The 20,336-nt window shown below is 40.1% G+C and overlaps 1 protein-coding gene across 1 annotated transcript; it reads right to left on the bottom strand.

The window, feature by feature from the left end:
* Positions 1-714: 714 nt before the first annotated feature.
* On the bottom strand, positions 715-14,926 carry LOC124253710. The gene is made up of 9 exons (XM_046687521.1): positions 14,884-14,926; positions 11,078-11,171; positions 8,121-8,318; positions 6,277-6,410; positions 5,213-5,321; positions 4,041-4,201; positions 2,377-2,499; positions 1,530-1,641; positions 715-896 (listed from the first exon to the last, which is right to left on the bottom strand). The coding sequence occupies exons 1-9, from the start codon at positions 14,887-14,889 to the stop codon at positions 715-717; spliced, it is 1,119 nt and encodes a 372-aa protein (XP_046543477.1). The 5' UTR covers positions 14,890-14,926.
* Between the last annotated feature and the right edge of the window lie 5,410 nt (positions 14,927-20,336).

Here is a 20,336-nt window from a genome sequence, read left to right as displayed (position 1 = left end):
GTTTATTTAAGGTAAGCCAATTTCGTTTTCTGACGAAAGTAAACAAACACGTACTAACAAAACTCCCAATTCTGAGCATCACGGGAAACAATGAAGGTCTTCCGCGCAGACTGGTTTATAGATAGCTTTGCTTTGCGCCTCATTTATGATATAAGATAGCACGGATTACTCTTGCTCTTCCAAGACATGGGCGGTGGGGTTGGCTAAAGCATTCGCTCGTCACGCCGAAGGCCCGGGTTCGAGTCCCCACATGGGTACAATATGTGAAGCTCATTTCTGGTATCCCCCGCCTTGATATTGCTGAAATATTGCTTGAGCGGCCTAAAACTAAACTCACTCACTCTTTCAAGAAATATTTAAGATTTCACTTAAAACTCGATATATAATTAATGCCCAGAGAAGACAACATCTTGCTGTTTGTTCATACACAATAACACCAGACGTTAAAAGAATATGTGATTAATGAATGGAAGCATCTGATTTGGCAGTGTATATAACGCTCACTATTACTAACACGTAATACTAATGTCCTCTCACTGTACATAAACGTACTTAATTGAAAAACTAAAATATACTTCATGCATATATTCGTCCTGTCCATACTGTGTATCAAATTGCTTAAAAACGATGTTAACATCTACACCGTAACGTCTTGAAGCTGTCTATCCATAAACTAAACTAATACTCTTCACCATACAAGCTTGTAAATCCCACTCAAAGACGCCATACCTGCCCAGAGTAGGCAAATGTTGGGTTCAAGTCAAAGAGCTGTTCTGGGCTCTTCATCCCAAGGGCTTGATGTGAACGGGAGACATTCATGCTAGCGTCCCACGTTCCATTCTCAATTGGAACTATGGTACAGTTGAGGAAGGACTTGTCAATAATGTAGGCAACCCCTGAAACAATTTAAACAAATTAACTGCTTACTTAAAAAACCAATTTACAAATGTTATGAATTAAAAAATATTTATTGCTAATACACTCTTCAAAACAAAGAAGAAACGCATTGATGATTTTGAGAATATTGGACTCATGCAACTGCGGCAAAAAAAACAAACAATACAAATATTATATTTCTTCCAAACAAAATGTCATCTTTGTGTGATTGTAAACAGCTTCAGCGCCAAAACGTGGCAAGTTTAACCTTTTCCTTGGTTTTAGACGGGTTTGAAGAAATATTCGCCAAAGCGTCACCAAGAGTGTAGTCTGTAAATAATCGATAAAATTGCATGAAATAATCCATCTGAAACAAAAGCAATAAATTCTTCTAAAAATGACCTATGCGTCTCTTGTTTTGAAGAGTGTATAAAATGCAAGTCAAGAAACAGTTGTTGATCTCACAAAACCGAAACGACTTATAATGAAAATGCAATATTATTTATCAATGTTATGTCTATTTCATTTCGACCTCGGTGCCCTATTTCTTCTTTTCCTGTTTGCATAGAAAGTGTGTCCCTTGATAGGGTCATGTTCCCTGTTATATTCCTCAACCAGACTCTTTTCTGCACTTGTAGATTGTACCACTGTACCTGTGTTATAGTCGTGTATCTCGGTGACAGCGTCGTAGCTGTAGTACGGGTATGCTAGTGCCGTGGGACGGGTGTCGAAACGGAGGAGTTTGTAGTTGTAGTCGTACCACACCTGAGATGTAAATGACGTCAAGGCAAGGAATAAAACTTTAATTATGAATAAGCAACATTTGTTCATTTGTCAAAAAGACCCTTGATGTTCCGGGTTAGAATGAACCTTCAGTAACCCATGCTTGTCGTAAGAGGCGACTAACAGGATCGGGTGGTCAGGCTCGCTGGCATGGTTGACACATGTCATCGGTTCCCAATTGCGCAGATCGATGGAATATTGCTGAGTGCGGCGTAAAACTAAACTCATCCACTCACTCATTTGTCCAAGGCGAAACGAATCGTCTTACAGAGTTACCTGCCTTAGGCGTGTCCGACACCTATGACCGTGAGCTCGTAACCCTCCTTGCTCTGTTTGTGTTTCTGGATTCGTCAGCGTGAAGATGTGAGTATGGATTTACGCCGCTTTCAGCATTGATTAATTGTTGTTTAACGCCACACACAGCAATATTCCAACTATATAGCGGCGGTCTGTAAATAATTGAGTCTGTACCAGATAATACAGTGATCAACAACATGAGCATCGATCTAAGCAATTGGGATACGATGGCATGTGTCAACCAAGTCAGTGAGCCTGACCACACGATCCCGTTAGTCGCTTCGCACTTCAAGCATGAGTTGCTGAAGACCAATTCTAACCCGGATCTTCACGGGTCTGTTTATGGAGTTATATATTATAGGGTTCGGTTACCATTGTATTGCACATGTATGGACATTGTCCTTATGGATATTTACTCACATCGGCATTGACGACCATGTTCAAATCCTGATCTGTTATCTCCTCCCTATACTGATAATGTTGTTTTAACTGCGGCATCGCTCGGGTATGCTTCCGTCCCGGACATGCCACACCTTTTTGGGTCTAGATAAAATTATGATGATGACTTAACTCTCAAAGAACAAGAACATATATATAACATACTCTGAAATAGGGCCTGTGCAGATTTTAATATATGAATAGTTGTTGTATAGAATACAATGTATCCTAGGTCAGCATTTTGTTCCCCGCCGACTTCCGCTTCGGCCGTACGTCATTTTTAGATTCTTCTATGGTGTTTTACAGGAATATATGCACACAAAGCAGTAACGCTAAGTGCAAGCGGCGAACAGCGGACGCCATGGTAATGGAAAGCAACGCCCTCTGGTGCTAACGCCACCAAGGGAAGTAACTCTAATGAACGCAAGACACTTAAAGTGTCCAACAGCTAAAGGGGTGCAACTCTTGTTCCCTTACCGTCAAGAAATAATTTAATTATATAATAATACTAAAAAACAATACACAAGAACAATACAAAAGTACTGCTACCATTCATCTGCTACTACCACTGCTGCTTCTACAGCTACTACCACTACTACCATCATTCATCTGCTACCACCACTACTACCACCATTCATCTGCCGCTACCAATTCCACCGCCACGATTTGGGTATTGTGATTTGGCAATACAGTTTTACCAAACCATTTCAACAAAAAACATCGAAGTATGTACATACATATATAAAGTAAGAAGTTATGAATATACAATGATAGTGTCATATTTGTTTCATTTTTGTATGCCATACTATAAACAATCTGAGGAAAGTTCTTGGTGGGTTCGATTTGACAGTACTTCCTGGGAGAAGTCCCATTCGCTGTCTAGACTGCGTGTAGAGGGGGCAAGGGCCCTGAGCTGATGATGAGCCTTACCAGCCTGACTGTGCCAGGGTCGCCCCAAACCGCACCAAACCTATTACTACTACTGCTGCTACTACTACTACTACTACTACTACTACTACTACTACTACTACTACTACTACTACTACCACCACTACTACTACCACTACTTCTACTACCACTAATATTACTGCTACCACTACTACTGATACCACTACGACTACTACTACTGCTACCACTGCGACTACTACTAATGCTACCACGACTGCTTCTGCTGCTACTACTGCTGCTGCTTCTACTACTACTATAACTACTACTGCTGCTACTACTACTACTACTGCTACAACAACTGCTACTGCTACCACTACTACTAATACTGCTACCACTGCTGCTGCTACTATTACCACTACTATTACTACTACTACTGCTACTGCTACCATTACTACTTCTACAACAACTACTACTGCTACCACTGCTGCTGCTACTACTGCCACCACCACCAATACTGCTATTCCTAAATCTACTACTACCACTAGTACTTGTACCACTTCTTTGGTAGTTGGTAATTAAAGCGTGCGCAAATGACGACAAAGGCCCTGGTTCTGTCACCATATAGGTACAACACATCAAGACCATTGTCTCCACCGTTAAACCACATTTGTAATCATGAAGGCAATGGTTATAGAACTGAATCATCATTTACACATTTTTAAAAAAATAATTTGTAAATGGAATGTTTTTATGTTTACCTCCAGATTCGTTGGGTCCACAATGTAACTTTTAAAGCCAATATAATCGTATATATGATGGAAGCTTGACATTGGACCCGGACCAACCAGGGAATTGTATCCTTGAACTTCAGCTCTCACAGGAACTTGTACGGTGCCGTCCGCACTTGTCCATGAGAGGGCTATAGCACAATCATGAAATAGTTACAAAATATTGTTCTACATGTGTGTGTGTGTGTATGTATGTATGTATGTGTGTGTGTGTGTGCATGCATGTGTGTATGAGTGTGTGTGTGTGTGTGTGTGTGTGTGTGTGTGTGTGTGTGTGTGTGTGTGTGTGTGTGTGTGTGTGTGTGTGTATGCATATGTGTGTGTATGTATGTATGTAATGTATGTATGTATATGTAGAAAAATGTACCTGGATGCACAGTTCTCAAGAAATGCGAATATTCAGAAGTCCTGTATATAATGAATACACAATGCCAGTTAGAAAGTGGTCAAATGTAACATATGTTATATTTGATATTACACTTTCTTAGTAAAGCACAAATTCGCCAGCACATAAATTCAGCCGTCTATCCTGCTGAAAAGTACTAGAATTTGTTCTTTTACTAAGAAAGTGTAATCCCAAACATAGCACATGTTACTATATAGAATGACCTGTTTTGGTGTGTTTTCTTTTTGATGTTTTTGTGTTTTAACTACTTACTGTCAATTGTACCATTGAATAATTATAGATTCCTGCTTCGTGTGTCAATAATTTTTATTGACAAATGTTTTTTTAATACTTCTGTTGATGGTGCGTTTCTTGAGTTTTAAAAATTATGCCATTGTGTTTATTTAAAAATGTAATTTTGTTTGATTTCAAATTAATAAAATCCGTCTTTTGGTCAATCGGTACGGTCAAGTGAACGTGTTCTTTCCTTCATTACTTCATTGTTAACTTGACTCATACGTTCATTCACTCCTACTATATTCGCGCCGTGATATTGCTGGAATATTGCTAAAGCTGCGTAAAACTAAACTCACTCACTCACTCACAGTTTTTAAGGTGTAATACCCAGAGTTTGGTTCCGTTTTGTTGTCAACTGGAAGTTTTACACGTACATGTGTATGGACATTGGGTACAGTAATTCTTCGGGAAGTGGAGTTTCTGACAAAAAGTTTATCGAGGTTGTACACGTCGTAAATACCTGAAAAGTAGTAGTCGAGGGTGAAGTTGACGCCGAGAGAACTCCAGTACATGCAGGACTGCCAGTGATCGCACAGGACACCCCGAATCGTAGACTGCCCAATGTAAACCTTCAGAAAACAAATTAACATAGCATAACGTTCCCCTTCTTGGTGTCTCCCAATTGCGTAGATCGATGCTCATGCTGTTGATCACTGGATTGCCAGGACCAGACTCGATTATATACTGACAGACGCCATATAGCTGTAACAATCTGTGCGGCGTTAAACAACCAGCCAATCGACAACCAATAATTGTAATCAACATTAAATTTAGAAACAAAACATTGAACATTCGTGGTTAAAGCGGTTAAAGCGTTGGCTCGTCACGCCGAAGACCCGGGTTCGATTCCCCACTTGGGCACAATGTGAAGCCCATTTCTGGTGTTCCCCGCCGTGATATTGCTGGACTATTGCTAAAACTAAAGTCAGTCAGTCAATCTGACATAATATAAGATTTTGTTTATTGGTTGTTTTACGCCGGACTCAGCACCTCTGGCGGTGGTGTGTAAATAATCGAGTCTCGGCCAGACAATCCAGTAATCAACATCATGAGCGTCTATACATTCAGGGTATGATGACATTTGTCAAAATAGTCAGCGAGCCTGATTACCCGATCACGTTAATCGACTCTAACCAAAAGCATACGTTGCTGAAGACCAATTCTAACCCGGATCACGGGTGACAAAAGGTTAGATGTTGTCTTGATTTATTTCTTAATGAATACAAACATAGACAAAGACAAAGCCAGATATATGGCTCGAATAATATGTAAACAAGCTTTACAACCAGTGAACCTCTGAAGGATTTCACAATTGAAACGTTCATGAAAACAGTTTCACGATTGCTAGCATTGCACAACCAAGAAAACTCGGTGCTCATGATATTGATCACTGTCTGATTAAGACTCGATTACCACACCTCCGTGATAGCTGAAAAAGTGCCGAGTGCGGAATTATACAACAAACAAACAAATAAACAAAATATAGGCATAACGTGTGAGCCAAAATAAGGTCTTTGTTCATACCTCCCCGTACTTTTGAGCAAACTTCAGTACAGAACTTGTTGAGTAGGTGTGAGTCATTTTGCTGTTCGACATACGCCCGCCGATGAAGGCATCATCACTATCCAAAGCTTGGTTCTTGACGGTGCAGTTGTTGTCTGGTAAAACAGAAGAGAAACATCTACAGAACAAACCAATTTTCATTCAGAAAGCTTAGGACCGATCAAAAATAGACGCTACTTTATTCTTCATAATTCATGCTACACGATGTTTCAACAACATCATCCAATGCAATCAAAAGCAGAAATAACCTCTGGTTAATTAATGTGTTCAAAGTAGTGGTCACAACATCGAGAGATAATTCCCAAGAAAACAGTTGATACCATGTACGTTTAAGTTCGAATTACTTCTTAATAAATGGGGCGGTGGGGTAGCCTAATGGTTAAAGCGTTGGCTCGTCACGCCGAAGACCCGGGTTCAATTCCCCTCATGGGCACAATGTGTGAAGCCCATTTCTGGTGTCCCCCGCCGTGATGTTGCTGGAATATTGCTAAAAGCGGCGTAAAACCAAACTCAGTCAGTCAGTCAGTCTTAATAAATCATAAATGGCGTTCCACTGTTAGTTTATGTACACATGGGCTCTTCTTGTAGTTAGTTGGGGCGGTGGGGTAGCCTTGTAGTTGTAGCGTTCACTCGTCACGCCGAAGGCCCGGTTTCCCCATTAGGGTACATTGTTTGAAGCCCGCCGTGATAATGCTTGAATATTGCTAAAGGCGGCGTAAAACCCATCTCACTCATTCAGTTATAGTTAGTTAATGTTGTTCTACGCCACATTTAATATATTCATGTCATGTCCAGTAAACCTGATATCGCAAACCAATGATTGAAAGAATGAGCATATATACACCCATGCTGTCAACCAGCATCTGATCCTCATTTTTAATACCATCCTACAAATGTCTAGGATGTTGTGAGTGAGTGAGTGAGTTTAGTTTCACGTCGCTTTCAGCAATATTCCAGCAATTTCAAGACAGGGCACGGGCTTCACACATTGTACCCATGTGGGAAATCGAACCTGGGTAATTCTTCGTGACAAGCGAACGTTTCAACAACTAGGCTACCCCATCTCCTAGGATACTGGGACCCATCCATTGATCCTCAAAGGTGCTGCTGATGATAATCAGGTCAAAGTTTCCACCTAATAGCTATTCTCATTTGATTATATTGCAAAGATACCTTTAACAGAGAATCATAATTAACGGTCAGATATTCATTTTAAAATAAATGGCACAACATATATCAACGACAAAAATGGTTCTAATTTGTTTATTTTTCCCTTCAAAAGTAAATTGTCTTCAGTTTTTCTATTCATTCTTATAACCCATGGGGAATATCAGGGTTTGAATTGGTCTTCAGTAACCCATGTTTGTCGTAGGAGGCGACTAACGGGATCGGGTGGTCAGGCTTCCTGACTTGTTTGTCCTATTTGACATATGTCATCGTATCCCAATAGATCGATGCTCTTGCTGTCGATCACTGGATTGCCTGGTCCAGACTTAATTATTATGTATTTCATAGTGATTCATAAACACATGCTCTGTCAATCACTGGATTGTCTGGTTCAGACCCAATTTGTTTACAAACAACATTATACAGCTGTAATACTGCTGAAACAAACATCTGCTCATGATATAGTCACAACTGTATAATCGACTCTGCTTTTAGTAGAGATTTCTTATGAAAGTGGAAAGGGTTTTGTCGCTTCTATTTGCAGACCACGCCATATATCTCGAATAGTACTGAGTGCGGCGTTAAACAACAAACAAACAAAACCCATAGAATTTGATAGTTCCATATTTAGTGCTTACTGGTAATATGGTAGCTCTCATTGGTATTCATGTTTATATACAGGTACTCGATCTGTCCGTTCTGCGTGATCTTCATGGCAGATCGCTGTGAATCTAGGTCGAAATATTCCTCCGCCACCACGCTACAGTTCCTGTCAATGAGAGCGCCCTCTATGGTGACTTGGAAGGATGGAGGTAGCGCGTGTGGAAGTCGGGGATCTGGAAGAAGTTACAGAAACGGTTAAAGAAAGAAGTGCATGAAATTGGGCTATTTAAGCCACTGTGGGACACAACCTGGAGGGCTGTGGGACACAACCTGGAAGGCTGTGGTTCTTTGGGCTATCCCATTCATCTTGCATTGCATTCTTACGTTAAAACATCAAGGGAAACAGTTTGGAGCAAATCCCGAGGGGTAAAACAACAAATGGTTGAAATTTATTATATTCTTGTAATGTCATGAAAGTACCGTTTTGTTAAGTTGTAAGGTTGTGGTGCCATGTCATACCACTTGCGCGAAGAAGTTTTTTTGTGTTTGTTAGTTACTTTATTACTTTCTTCACTCAACAATTTTCAACTGATGCCATGTCTTTGTCTCGTTGTGTTATGTTAAAGTATCGCGGCGTGGAACTGGAGCGATGTCATGTGGTTTTGATGAAGCATGTTGCAATTTCATAATGTTGTGTTGTAGCGCTTTGATGTCATATCATTTTGTGAAATCATGTTGTAGAAGGGGCGGTGGGGTAGTCTAGTGGTTAAACCGTTCGCTCGTCACGCCGAAGACCCGGGTTCGATTCACCATTAGGGTACATTGTGTGAAGCCCATTTCTGGTGTCCCCGCCATGCTGTTGTTGTCATGTTGCTAAAAGCGGTTTCAAATCATACGCACTCACTCACTCATGTTGTAGAGATTTTATATAATCAAGGTGTGTGATGTCAAGTTGAAAAAATGCGATCTCATGTTGCGTTGCGATGTCAATAAGCGCCGCGGTATCATAATATACTCGATGTCTGTGTAATCTCATATCGAAATGTTCTGGTGTAACTGTGTGATGCCATGTTACAGTGTCGTATGTCATGTTGTAAGGTTGCGACGTCATGTTGTAATTCCGTGATGTCATGTAGTTTCGTGATGTCATGTTGAAGTGTTGTAATGTCATGTTGAAGTGTACCGATGTCTTGCCTTACGGTTGTAATGTCATCTTGTAATTGCGTGATGTCATGTTGGAGTGTCGTGATGTCATGTTAATGTGTCGTGTGCCATGTAAGTTTGCAACGGTTTTGATGTCATGTTGTAATTGCGTGATGTCATGCAGTTTAGTGATGTCATGTTCAAGTTTCGCGATGTCATGTTATGAGGTTATGTTGTACTTGGTAGATTCGGAATTCCTCATCATCTGTCTCATTGTCGTAACCCCGCCATAATCATGACCATCCACCAATATAATACAATTAATCTTTCATAAATTGCCATACCTACTCGTGACCGGATAAGAAAACACATACATGAAGCCTGCTTAGATTTCCAAACCACACGCCGCGAAACCAGGTTTTGCAATTTATCCAATATATGTGAGTGCGTTTATCCCCGCTTTGAACAGTATCATACTATTATATACGACATCCTGTTTGTGGGGGAAAACTCAAATTTGGTGTAGGACACATACGTTTACCACTCTGGTGAAACTCACAAGCACGGGTACAATGCTGAACACCCAGAAATATAATCGGAGCGAACCGGGAATCGAACCAAAGAGGATAAGTATCTGAGTGCAAAGGGACATAACTCTGCGCAGCGAATTGCGGCGCCTTAGGCCACAGGGCCACCCGTCATTGAAAACGCAATCCCGCCTATCCCCACTTTATGTTACCCCTATCTCTAACACATATACGATAGTTTGTAAATATTTTTGTAATAATTATCGTCAACGTATTTGCTCTGTTCTCGTCCACCTCGTTATTGGAGCTTTTAAGATATACTCCAGTCATTCGAGATAACAGAACTACATAGTGTTATCTTATCGAGACTGAATTGACCCGCATCATCAAGTAATCAGGCTATCATATCCCAACAAGGGATATACGAGGGGCGTCCCAAAAGTAGTCGGCCTCACCTAGAAAATTATACAAAAGCAGCTGTTTTATGTTTTTACATATTATCTGTCAACCTCAAGCAAATTGCTTTTGCCATGTTCCAGCCTCACGATCCCCATTTTGTTTGACTCTTTATCTTGGTACCCCCCCAAAACGCAAAATCTGCAATTAATGCATCACTAACTTCAGGAAGCAAAATATGCAAGAAATATTTTGTGTTTGAGATAGGCAGAAGTCCTCTAGTGCATAAAAAATGCAATTTGAAAGTACAATCCCCCAAAGTGACTCCCCCATGATGTTTACTGAAAGAGCTTGTTTTGGAGACAGTACCCAACCCCTTTCAGATGACGTAATCATAAGGACATAATTTATGCTAATGTTTTCACTTATTCATACATGATGCCAAGGGGTCAAACTAAATGCTGAATGTGTCAGCACTCAATATATTGTAAACAGTGCCAGCTTGAATATCTGGACACAGTGTTTTTGAAAGATTAAAATGGGGGTGTCCTTCAAAAACAGCCTCGTCTAAATATAAATCAAGCAATCCAAATCTTTGAATGTTGATTTTGACGGGAAGTCATCCAATACTATACTGAACATACATGTATTTTATATGATATTATCTGAGGGCACACCATTATCCAAGATGTACAAAATGACATCGTTTTTCACTTTCTGCAATTTTTAAAGATATATTATACCCCAATGTGTTGTGATGACTAATATCTCGTTAACCACATTACCCACATGTGTGAAATTTTGGATATGGCTTTGGTAATGATTCTTCCAAAATAAAATGGAAGCTTTTCTAACATTGGACATCGAGAATATAGTAAGGCTGACTACTTTTGGGACGCCCTCAGTATTATTTGTGGGAAGCTCACCGTTAGGGCCCACTGTTGAGGCTGCAGAGAATTTGCACACCTGGGCAGTGCCGGTTTGCGCCGACACCAGCCATAGCCCGAGAAGTAATAATACCTGCAAATAACAAAATGAATGAACTGATATTCAAATAAATACAACCGACAACTTTTCCTTAATAATAAGAAATTAGTCCATATTAGACTACATCATAAGCCTGTGCAACCATACTATGTGATATCACACCCTACCTACCTGTAGATGGACAGGCTCGCTGACTTGGTTGACACATGCCATTGTATCCCAAATGCGGATGCTCATGGTGTTGATCACATGATTGTCTGGTCCAGACTCGATTGTTTACAATCTCCGCCATATAGCTGGAATACTGCTGAGTGCGGCGTAAAAATAAACTCACTCACCTCCCTGTAGCACCCACTACGAACACGTAGGTAAAGGTAAGCCAATTGTTCAGCTGACAATTCACATGGTCAAAATTGAAACTATATCATACATTTCTAGGGCTGCGCAATATAACCGGTTTACCGGTATTTACAGGTTCAGACATGAAAACGATACGTTTTGCGATACGCTGATCGAAAACCGGTACTTTGAGTTGCATTCGGAAAACTTCGTAACACTCGGAAATCTTCGGATATTCCTTTTTTCATTTGTGCCAAATATTATTCACATTCTTATTTTGTCATGTTAAAATAAAAGTTGATATTAAAGCGTAATCAAGCATGGTGATTTTGTTGTGGTTTTGCTCTATAAATCAAGCATTAACTCGATTATAAATATTTTTTGTTTAAAAATACCTCATGCAATATATTGCAATACGTACCGCAATACATGCTTTTGCATCGCAATATATCGCAATATGAAAATTCCCTACAATACCCACCCCTATACATTTCCATGTAGGAAATACAGATGTACACATTGTGTGTGGCTCGGATGACAGAATGAAGTTGGAGTCGAAAAAACGATTTAATCTCTGTAATCATACTGTCCCTATAACGAAATTGACCCTTGTAGACTAGGGGTTAATCATCACAAACCTACGTAAAAGGCGTAAGGTTGGCCCGCTGACCTACATGACACAAATCATCGTATCGATATTGCACAGGTCGATGCTCATTAAGAGTCATTATGTCAATCACCAGATTCGATTATTTTGCGACCGGCATCATATAGTTGGAAAGTTGCTGAATGAACCGTTCGGAAAACAAACAAACAAATAAAACCCACCAATAATACCAACGTAAATAAGCATTACTAGAAGGACTAACACCCCCACCCCACCTATCACCCCCCTCCAATAAAAATTAAAAACCCTCAAAAAGAAAAATTAGACAAAACAATTTGTTTATAAAATAAATCATACAAAATAACAGAAACTAGAACAAAATTTAATGAATAAAATGAATACAATAACTAAATAGATAAAATAAATAAAATACTATTAAATGAATGAATGAATGAATGAATGAATGAATGAATGAATGAATGAATATTCATACACTAGAGAGGCGGTAGGGTAGCCTAGTGGTTAAAGCGTTGGCTCGTCACGCCGAAGACCCGGGTTCGATTCCCCACATGGGCACAATGTGTTAAGCCCATTTCTGTTGTCCCCCGCCGTGATATTGCTGGAATATTGCTAAAAGGAGCGTAAAACTAAACTCAGTCAGTCAGTCAGTCAGTCAGTCAGTCAGTCATACACTAGAAGCGAGTGAGTTGCATTATTACGTGGTGACAACAGAAATCGGCTTCCCACACGAGTTCAGGGACAACATTCTCGGTCAGTGCAAAGGTCCCTTGTCAACATGATAAGGTCATATCAAAGGTTGTGTTTAATTGTCCACTAGTGATGCACTAGTGATACCTGTCCCTTTTGGGGCGGCGATTAGCCTAGTGGCTGAAGTGTTTGCTCGTCACGTCGAAGGCCAGGGTTCGATTTCCCAGTGGGTAAAATGTACGAAGGCCATTTCCGGTGTCACCCACAGTAATATAGCTGGAATATCGCTGGGCTTCAGCTTTATATGGTTTTACTGATATGTACAACGCTCTGGGTTGTTTTTTTTGTTGTTGTTTTTAAAAACATGGACCCGTAAAGCGTATCAACATCCTGTGTGTATGAATGCATAGATCGGAATCCACACCCATCAAAAATATGTTAACAGCTATACTTCAACATCGCTACACACATACATACATATATGCATACACACACACACACACACAAACACACACACACAAACAAACACACGCACGCGCACACGCACGAACACCCACACACATATATACATACATGCATACAAATTATTGAGAAAATCTGTTTCCTAATACTGATAACAGAATTGTAAAATATGTGTTACATTGTAGTAATGTACTCATTATGGGCGGCAATTCTTGTAGGTTTAAAAATGAACCTTAAAATATCAAGAGTTATCCTCCCTGGTGTAGCAGACGACTTCCTTTGTTGACATGGCAGATTTGACAGCAGAATAGAAAAGAAAGCTGGTTCTAGATGATTTTGAAAGGGGTAATGTAAAAGAGTTAGCTGATAGACATTACATTCCTCTGTCTACAGTATACAGAACTTTGAAGACTATCCAGTCAGCATAAGGGCAGGGAGGCCAATGGAGTTCAGTACTGCGGATCGCTGGCATCTTGGTAAGATTGTGAGTAGGGGAAAATTGAAAAGCGTTCAGAATATCAGAAAGGAGATGATTATTAGAGGAAGTCCTCATGCATGTAATGAAATCCTTAAACAAGAATGACACAGACTTAACTGGATGAAAAAGCGCGGAATTCCCTCACCATTGATGAAAGCAAGAACAACTTTTAAACTGGTATAGGGCCCACGAAAATCAAGATTGGGAAACTGATAAAACTTTTGTCTGGCTTTTTCCCAACTGTGTGATAATGTGGACAAAAGATAATGTGAAACCTACCAACGCCAAAACATAGCGCGAAATTTCATCACGTGGTGACGCCGTTGTGTATTTTTACTGGAAATTTGACGAAGGAACGATATGTTGACATCTTAAATGATCACCTCCTTCCAACGGTACGAACACTTTATGAAGATACATGTAATTGGATTTTCCAGTATAATAACGACCCAAAACACAAAACTGTGCGGGTTACACAAAACTGGTTGTCGGAAGAAACTGTTCAATTTTTCGACTGGCCCAGCGACAGATCTTAACCCTATGGGGAATGTGTGGGACTAATGAAGGACAGAATAAACCAAAAAGGACTTTGAAATATTGAGGATATGAAGAAGGAAGTGATCGAATATTGGGATACTGTGCCATACGATTTCCTACAAACATTGATCGGTAGTGTACCTTGGCGAATTCAGGCGTGTATTGCAGGGCAAGGAGGTCACACAAAGTAGTGAAAAGACACTTAGACTGTAAGAGAATCATATCTCAACAGACACACTCATACTTCTCAAGTTTAGAAGAAAATATTTGAAAATATTTATATACATGTTTACACAAAAGTTTTTGGAAACAGTATTTCAACCACCGTTCTTGAGTTTTGGGGGGGGCGAAATGATGATATGATGGGTAGGCATGAACTAAATAACTGCGTATATATGTAACAACTTTTCAAAGATATTTATAAATATTACATCAGTCCCCAATCAGGTGAGATATAGTGTCACGATATATAAAGAAGCAATGGTCAAATGTGTACGAAATATTCCGATTAAAGCGCAGTTCGAAATGCTACGATGAAGACACTATTAACATATATTTCTTTTACATATTTATGTTCATTCAACTGTGAGAATACAGTGCAACGGTTTACCTACCTTCATCTTGAAGCTACACTGACCTCTTTGTTATCTGGTGATATCGGACATGGCGGAATGCTGATAATGTAGATACGTGTATCACGTTGTCCTTGATGGTTGCAACGTGTACACTCCTATACTGTTTCGATATATACTCTCAACCTTACACATAGTAACATCACACTGTTGAGGTGTGTGATCATTTGGGTATACTTTTGTAGTCAATTTAATGCCAATAATGTACATCTCTAAAAAACAAATTGAATCATTTGCATGATAATGTATGTCCATTTCCACTATCCTAATTTGTACTACATCAGCATGTGTTTATGAATTGTAGTGTTGGTACAAATTGTTTGCAAAAGATGACCCTGTCCAACCTTGGCATCAGTCACAAACACATGCAAAGGCAGGGCAATCAAACATTAGGTACATTTCTCAATAGGTTTTCAACATATTGGTAATCAGCAAGATTATTTTTCTGGTGTACTGTTGTTGTCGAATATTATTTTGCTGGGATGGAGTAGTTTGTGGTTGCCGAGGACAACCAGGTGACGCTGGAACTGAGTGAGTGAGTGAGTATGGTTTTACGCCGCTTTTAGTAAATTTCCAGCAATATCACGGCGGGGACACCAGGGATGGGCTTCACACATTGTACCCATGTGGGGAATCGAGCCCGGGTCTTCAGCGTGACGAGCGGCTAGGTTACCCTACCAACGCTGGAACTGAACGGTGGACAGTGACCTTGACTTTTACCGACAGTGAATGAGATGAAATGTGATCAAGGAGGACATTGATGTAAGGATGCTTCCATATTTTGACGAAAGCAGGGTTAGAGAGGAATTGTTCCTTTTCCCCTGGTGCATCGGCCAATCAAGGAGGGCACTGGCGTAACGATGCTTCCATATTTGACGAAACCGGATCCGTGAAGAATTATTCCTCTTCCCCATTTTTCGTTGCCAAGGTTGTGTGGCCCATTCAGTATGTCAAACACAAACTTGAAACAGTGAGTATTAATTGGCATCATTATTCATACGTTTTCAGTGAAGTAGTTTTCGGTGAACTGAAGTAAATTCTTATGGCAAGCCCAGAAAGTGTGGTTGATGTCGGGTATAAAAGTGTAAGATAAATTCATCCCAGAAGAAAACTTTCATATAAATCGAAAGACACTTCCGAGGCAATGTTTATCAACAATGAATCTTAGGAAACGGGCGTAAAATACCTCTTCCTGGCGTACATGTGCTTGAAAAAGAGATTCTAAAGAGAAAGGTTATCTATCAACGCCTCAGTAGACTGGTCCGTTCACTTGGCTACTGTAACGTTGCAAACACAGTTTACTGAAAGATAAAGAGCACATTTGTCGTTTGATTTTACGTCACACCGCAAATTTTCTAATGTACTTATTCTCATGTTACTTCTTTGTTTGTTTTTTGTTGCTGTTGTGGTTGCTGCTCCTGTTGCTGTTGTTCAAACCGACAGTCACCAATGTTAATTTCTATTTGACGGCGGTATGCAAATAATCGAATCTGTGTCAGACAATCCAGTGATTGACACGGGAAGCATTGAACTACGCAGATGGATCTTTAGTGGCCTACACGAACTAAGTCAGCGTGTCTGACCACCCGATCCCGTTAGTCACGTTTAACTACGAGCAAGGGCTGTATGTATGTATGTGTGTATGTATGTATATATGTGTGTGTGTGCGTGCGTGCGTGTGTTTGAGTGTGTGTGTATGTACGTATGTATGTATGTATGTGTGTGTATGTATGCATGTATGTATGTATGTGTGTGTGTGTATGTATGTATGTATGTATGTATGTATGTGTGTGTGTGTGTATGTATGTATGTATGTATGTATGTATGTATGTATGTATGTATGTATGTATGTATGTATGTGTGTGTATGTATGTATGATGTATGATGTATGTGTGTGTCTGTGTGTCTGTATGTCTGTGTATGTCTGTCTGTCTGTATGTATGTATGTATGTATGTATGTATGTATTGTGATTCTGTAGATTGTAAAGTCGTTTCATTTTCTTTACATGAACTCGTGATGCGCCATCTCCAACGCACAATCCGTCCACGGGCTATCAGCAAGCTGGAACCTAGCAGAAGTCAACGTCCAACGTTCAATACGTTCAATCTTTCAGTATTTGATTAGCAGAATTGGAACAATTACCAACAAACCTGAATGTGAACGATGATGGCGTGCAAGGTCAAGGACAAGAGTACAGGTACGACGGTCTGGTTCCCTAGGTACGTTGCGCTGGCGTTTCACTGTAACAGGCAATGACTGCACAATGGCGGCCTCTACTCGGCATATAGGTACTAGAAAAACCCAAACAGGTGGTTAAAGTTTCATTTTACACTTTTCATCAATATGTTTAAATGTATCGAAATATTAGAACCCATGCTTGTCTTAAGAGGCGACTAACGGGATCGGGTGGTCAGGCTTGCTCACTTGGTTGACACATGTCATCGTATCCCAATTGCGCAGATCGATGCTTATGCCGTTGATAGCTGGATTGTCTGGTCCAGACTCGATTATTTACAGACCGCGGCCATATAGTTGTAATATTGCTGAGTGCGGCGTTAAACAACCAACCAACTTAAATACTGTTTCCTTCACTTCACTACCAATGCACATTATTCTAGTTATGTATACATTGCCATGAAGACGTGACCTAACAAACATAATAATTGGTTCTGATACCCACCGGCATTATTCTATTTGTGACATTTTCCCAGGCAGAAGTACATGTTATGATACCTTTAAGTCTAATCCGGAAACCCATCAATGGATTAATGGAACAATCAAAATTCATTTAATCTTATAAAATAAAACAAACAAACAACACAAATCATGAAAACGTTACTGATGAGGGCCTCTCTTCCTGAACCTGATGACCAGTACCGAAGAGCAAGTACCGAACACGTTTCGTAAAGGACAAACGGAGGTGATCAGCCAGTTTCCGGTCGATATAAACTAGTTAATGACAAAAATAGAACACTAAAATAACCTGGATCGATATGCGCGACATCTTTGATTGTTTCTAGGCAGAGAATAGACATTTTTATCACATCCTGAAAACGACAGAAATATGACCTCGACGAGCGAACAAAGACGACAGTCTTGTTCCTTGTCTATTAAACGAGAACGCGATTGCCAGGGCAATTTGTTAAGATAGATTGCAGATATGTAGCAGGGACCTGTGTTCACTATTGTACAGAAAGTCTTAAGGTTTCCGCAAGACGTGCTTTTGGATATTGCTGAAAATCAATTGGATACCATAGGTACCGAATAGGGGACTTTGGGTAGAGAGTCTTAAGGTTTCCGCAAGACGTGCTTTTGGATATTGCTGAAAATCAATTGGATACCATAGGTACCGAATAGGGGACTTTGGGTAGAGATAGGGTTTGGAAGCTTAGGGGGTAGATTCAAGAGGTCAGATATTTCTGTTTGGTATGTTCTGTGATATGTCATCGTGGCTTGTCACTGTTTGCGCACTTCTTGAAGTCATTAAGACTGTTTACCCATAATTCCAAAGGGTGCGATCACGAATACGTCTCTTGCAGGGAGCCATTGAGTGATTGTGCGTGCGTGTGTACATGCATATGCACTATTTGAGTGTACTTTCAGAGAGGCGTAAGGAAAATAGACAAATACAAATACCCCTTGTCCAGCACACGGACCGCAGGACAGGCTCTTATCCAGTGAGAAACATGACGTCCGAATTCTAATATGAAATATGTAATCGTTACTGGTCCAGAATCTATGTTCATCAGCACCAAACACAATCGTTGTTTGATTCTTAAATGAGTACCAGGTTCTGTCCTCAAGCCCAATTCGAGACGCTGCAACTGGAACGTTTCAGTTGCCTTCAGTCGATGTTGTTGGGTGAAGCGGATAAGCGTGATAAAGACTGGGCTACCGTCTTTACCCGACAGCGGAATGCAAGCGCGTAGCAAGCCAATTTTTTCGTGTAAGCCCCATAGGTTGCAAAGCTTTAAATGTAGATAGTATTGAGTGCTTGCCCAACCTTTTTAGCAACAATCATGTGTAAGCCCGGCTTTTTTCTATAACTGCAGCTACGCCCCTGGAAAGAGACTTTTAACAATTCTATACACACTTCGAAACAGTTAATGGTTGGTTACCCATGATCTATAAACATTCAGTCGACGTTCATGTTAAAACCACCCCTGCTGGTTATAGCTATGTTATTGCAAACACATCCAGGGGCCTGAAACTTGTTTGGATGTCAAACTGTGACTAAAAAGATGACATATCCTATTTCATAGTTGCATGATATTTACATCATCTGTGTGTAAACAAGAGACCCGTTTATTGCACTATTATAGTATACTCTCAGATATAAGCTAAACAATTTTATAAAAACCTAAAACCGCCTATGAATGTTTAATTATGTTCTCTTTCATGTATGACAAATGTATATCATTTAGCAGGCCACATTCTCTGAACAGAAACAATACTATTATTCTGCATACAACAATCAGCACGCCGTGAACATGCTTCATTTGCGCAAATCTGGATCCGAGTTTGCGAACAATGGCATGTGTAATTTACAGTGGCCTGTTCATGTAATTTTCAAGGCTATTTCGCAAATGTAATCAGTTCCGGTGGATGGTCAGGACTGGTTATTCTCTTTAGCGCTTACTTCTAACTAATGGGACGAACTACGTTCACCTGTCGTTATCTCGAGAGCTCTTGCTGGTCTTTAAATGACCTTTCTACGGATGTAATCAGTTGTGGCACTACTTAGTCATACATATTATTCACAAAGGCCACGAACAACAGCTTACTGCCCACATCTGTTCTGCTGTGACTAACAAATGCAATACTCCAGCTTCTGATGTGTTTCTGATTGCGATGATGGTGTCTAGGGTATTTAGCAGTCAATGGCGTCCATTTGCATGTTTTTGTTTGTTGTAAATCTTCAATGGAACCTGGGTTTGAAATCTGATATGGACTGAACCTGGTGTGATATTACATTTATGTACTTGTATGCATGTGGAAACGCAGTACGAGAACACTCATCAAATTCGTTGTGAACACAAGCGATCAAAGGATGAGCCGACAATACGCTGATCGATTTATCATTATCTCACACAGCGTATTTGACAAAAGTAAGTGTTTACATGTGCAGTTTTAGTAGAGCAGACCGGACACCCATGTTCCATTTCAAGTACATTGTATGCAGTTAAATCACTGCAATGAAAAACGTAGATGATAAAATATGATGATTGCCCCGAATCAGTAAACTAGCGAAGATAAGTTCTTAAACAACATCCCAACTGAGGACACTGGGGAAATGAAGATGAGAAGCTTGAAGCTGATAATCATGATGAAGTTCTATCCGTTGGCAATACATAATGCATATTGGCTCATTCTCCCGGCCATATATTTTAATCAGGCAATGTTTGAGTTCTAGGTGGAGTCGAACTAATCTGTT

Source organism: Haliotis rubra, unplaced genomic scaffold (genome assembly GCF_003918875.1).
Source record: "Haliotis rubra isolate DU_JTF1 unplaced genomic scaffold, ASM391887v1 Scf55, whole genome shotgun sequence".
NCBI classification, from domain to species: Eukaryota; Metazoa; Mollusca; class Gastropoda; order Lepetellida; family Haliotidae; genus Haliotis; species Haliotis rubra.
Note: the sequence above shows the minus strand (reverse complement) of the source record. Positions and strands in the feature narration are given on the sequence as shown.